This window comes from Hypomesus nipponensis, chromosome 18 (genome assembly GCF_054491055.1).
Source record: "Hypomesus nipponensis isolate SF chromosome 18, ASM5449105v1, whole genome shotgun sequence".
Classification (NCBI taxonomy): domain Eukaryota; kingdom Metazoa; phylum Chordata; class Actinopteri; order Osmeriformes; family Osmeridae; genus Hypomesus; species Hypomesus nipponensis.
The window spans coordinates 5,962,377-5,966,355 of NC_140378.1; the positions used below are offsets into that span (position 1 = coordinate 5,962,377).

General features: G+C 45.5%; 1 protein-coding gene across 1 annotated transcript; it reads right to left on the reverse strand.

The window, feature by feature from the left end:
- Window positions 1-883: 883 nt before the first annotated feature.
- On the reverse strand, window positions 884-3,754 carry tmem9 (transmembrane protein 9). The gene is made up of 6 exons (XM_084680254.1): window positions 3,677-3,754; window positions 3,060-3,187; window positions 2,875-2,966; window positions 2,670-2,778; window positions 2,250-2,381; window positions 884-2,046 (listed from the first exon to the last, which is right to left on the reverse strand). Exons 2-6 carry the CDS (start codon window positions 3,156-3,158, stop codon window positions 1,906-1,908), a joined length of 573 nt encoding a protein of 190 aa, XP_084536380.1. The 5' UTR covers window positions 3,159-3,187; window positions 3,677-3,754; the 3' UTR covers window positions 884-1,905.
- Between the last annotated feature and the right edge of the window lie 225 nt (window positions 3,755-3,979).

The following is a 3,979-nucleotide window of genomic DNA, read 5'->3' on the forward strand; positions in this document are numbered from 1 at the left end:
CTCACCAGGCAAGGAATAATGAGAGGAGCCCAGGAGCAGTTGGCCCCCTGCTTTAGTTTAAATATAGACAGCCGAGCCACTGGGTGGCCATGCTTGGGAATGGTCGGGGGGGGGGGGGGGGGGGGGGGGTTGAGGTTTTAGGGGATAGGGTGTGGAGCAGGGAGCACATGGGAGGAGAGACCAAGCGGTTTGGGGGTAGGTTGGTGGTGGGGGGGTCGACAGCAGAAGGAAGTGCAGCTGTTCTCCCGACTGCCGCTGGTCTTCCATGACCAGAGAAGAAGAGGTGGGAGAGAGGTGAGGGAGTGTGGTCTTCTTCTTCAGTGGCATAGCAAGCTGGGTATGTTTGTGTGACGCTGTGCAGAGATGACTGTTTACAGTGTCGTTGGAGTTTTCTGGGAGAAGGCAGGCGGAGGGGACGGGACTAAGAGATGATTAGGAGGCCTTTCAGAAAATTATACATCAGAGCTAGTCATTTTCCAAAGTATATGATAAGGAGCTTATTCTGAAGAAGGCAGGCTGGAAGGAGTCACGACAAAGGAAAGGAGTTTGTATATAATATGGTATTCTTTTTACATCATGTGATGAATAGACAAGGTGAAGCAATCCACTTTGAATCTTACACTGAGCATTGCCATCTAGCTAACTTTTTGACACATGAACAATTAACATACCATTTTAATGCATATAGAAGCTGGTTTTGGTATGTAAGGCCATGGATGCTTTTAAAGTGTTTTTTTTCTGGCACTGGCCTACAGGAATGAGGTGTCTTCTGTCACCCCCTAGTGATAGCCTTGAATGCTCCTCACAGGCCTTGAGGAGGAACTACCAACCTCCAATCAGGAGCATTGTGTGCCTCAATCTGTTTCACACACTTCGTCAGATACAAAGCTCAAAGGTGATTTTATTGGATATTTTCAAAATTCAGCATGAGCCACAGATATTTTAGCAGCAAGATAATAAATAATTCACAACATTGGGGAAGAAAAACACAAAACATCTCAGATGAAATGCATTTTAAAAACCTAAAATATAGGCACACTCACAGCAATTTCAACAATTATTCAAAGTAACCATAAATACAGCAAAACACGATATCAAGGAGTAACAACACAACAGCCGGTGTTCGGGAACCCTCCGTTAGTTATCAGTGTGTGACTTGTGATCCAGTGTAGTTAAGAGGACCCCCCACATGAGAGGGCATCAGCAGTAAATGAATGTGAGGGGAGAAGACCCCAGTTCCAGTAAGACACTGATGTAACTCCCAGCGAGGACAATAAAGATTTACAAGGAGTAGGGTACTGTATCTCTACAGAGAGGGCAGCGTGTTTAGGTAATAGGGAGAGACAGGCTAGGCCATAGCCTATTACATGGGTAACAAAATTAGCGTTTAGACATCCCGTCAAATCCGCTTTTAGGATTTACAAGCATAAAGCCTATCCATGAACTGACATAGCTCAAAAATACAATAATGCTAAGATCAGGGTGTGTACTGTCAAGTGATTTGGTGTGTAGAGGACTTGGCAAGCGTGTACTACAGGGTATCTTCTGTGGTACTTGTCACAGTAAGAGTTTGTCAATGTAAAAGCTCAAAACAACTCACATGACTCAGCTAGCTTCATATTTATCCAGAGATCTTCAAAACAAGCTTTTCCCTCCTAATGCCGTAAATGGTTCCTTAACATTTTTGAAACATACCCCATGATGTCATTGTATCCTGTATTTCTGCATTCCGTATACAAACCACTAAGTACAACAGCAAATACAATTACTATTCATGACCAGGTAGGGCTTTGAAATGGTTGTGGAGAACTGAATAAACAGCAACATAAATGCCAGTTTAAACACGGCCGGAGTCCGGAGGTGATGACCTGCAGGTCAGGGCCACTATCTGGCCGAGGAAGCCTTCTAACTGAGCATCTTGTGACGGTCGAAAACAGTCTTGCGTTGCTCCTGAACCTGCTTCTTCCAGCGCTGCTGGGCCCCCTCCACCCTCTCCAGGACAGTGTTGGCCCTGCCCTGGGCACCCTCTACCTGGGGGCGGATGTCCTGATGGAGGGGGGGGGGGGACGGAGGACACGAGAGAGAGAAATAGAAATAGTTCCCACATGCATGTTCCTGTGGCCTTAACCATTCAATCATCAATGTTTGAAGAGCATTTTAGAGTGACACACACAGAGATAGAGAAGCAGAAAGAGAGAGAGAAGCAGAGAGAGAAGCAGAGAGAGAAACATGGTGAACATTGAGGGTACCTCTGAGTCCTCCTCATTGTGCAGGGGCTGGGTGTAGGAGTCGTGTTTGCGGATCAGCGGCTCCACCAGTAGCAGGAAGAGCATGTAGAGCAGGAGGGAGCCCACCACTGACAGGTAGATGATGATGGTCACCTGGTGGGAGTAGTCAACCATCAAGTTCATCACCAGTCAGCACTCCTCCAAAGATTCTACGTCCCACGGTTTATAACACTCAACACCTAACTTAGCCCTCAAAACAGAACATTCTGAAGACACTAGGTCAAATTAAACACTTTAATTGACTGTGCGAGATTGCTCGTCTGCCACAATGGAAATTTGCAAACCCCACCCACTTAACTATTTAGAAATGGTATGCATTTCAAATGGTAATTGAACCAAGGGCTGGCTTCCTTTCCAGCAGGTAGGACTGAGGTGGCCTACCTTAATAGTGTTGCTGCTACGCTCCTCATACTTGCACTCACACAGCAAGCAGTAGGCCTCCACATCATGGCCAGGCACTGGCATGGGCTCCACTACGTGAAGGCAGTTGCTGAAAACACACGTCAGTGAAAAACGAATCATATTATCACTGCACTGGAGAGTTGGGGTGGGTGGGGGTACTGTTGTGACTGCATGGCTAGCTTACCAGTCTTTCTGGGAGACATTCCTATTGTAGATGTGTCCGGTGATATTTCTGTACGGTGGGCAGATGCACTTGCAGCGGATATCTTCAAAACTCTGTGAATTGGATGGTAGCCTTATCAACTTTTTTTTCGTAACCTAAAATTACAGTGAAAACCTTGGACGATTGGATGAGGGTGACTGGCATACCTTACTAGCGTGTGCATAGGTGGCAACCTCAAGGAGAAGTACAGCCAGCGCTACTGTTAACCAATGAAAACCCGACCCTTGCTGCCTACTAGAAGACATTTTTCCACGCAACACCTTCAGTCTTGAAGCTGGGGATGACAAATTGAAATTTGCTATATGGTCACGGGAACAAATTCCCTGTTGTCCGGGGTGCAATACCTACGTTTCTGCAACCTTAATAAAGAAAATGGACACACGAGGACTAATGCACAAGCCAATGTCTAAGATATATTAATTTAAAAGCTGATTCCAGATGCTCCAAAATTTGGGGAGGACGGGAAGAAACCGTTGCACTGCGTCATGTTATTTTACACTAGTCGGCAACTTATCCCTAACCTTAACACTAATCAATTTGATTCATATATAGTCTAGCATTCTAAACAAGTTTACCCCACACACCCTAAATGTGGTTTCATTGCTTGCGAGCTAGCTTGAAGTTACTCGACTGTTATGTTAGCTTGCGGTCTCTATCCTGCATCTTCACTCAGTGCGCATTTATGAACTTTGGCTGCGAGCCATATTAGCTTCTGCAGACAAATAATACATTGTATAAGCATCCATGTTATAACGGCTCATACCACAGCCTGTCGGTTTTGCTTCTTGGAAGCCTGCCTTCGCTTCTTCTGTTTCACTGCAGGCAGTACAGTACCTTATCTTCTTCTTGTCTGTTATGACAAGATGCAAACAGAACTCTGGATAGGCACACAGTCAACGCTCGACTGCCACCATCTGGGCTGGTATAAAAGCGCTAGCAACATGTACAGATGCCTGCAGGATTACTAAAAGGAACGCTGAGTCTGTCTTTCCGTGTGACTCACATTCAAATACCAACACTGAAACCAGTGATTAAATACTAATCTTTTATAGATTCAGTTGATTCA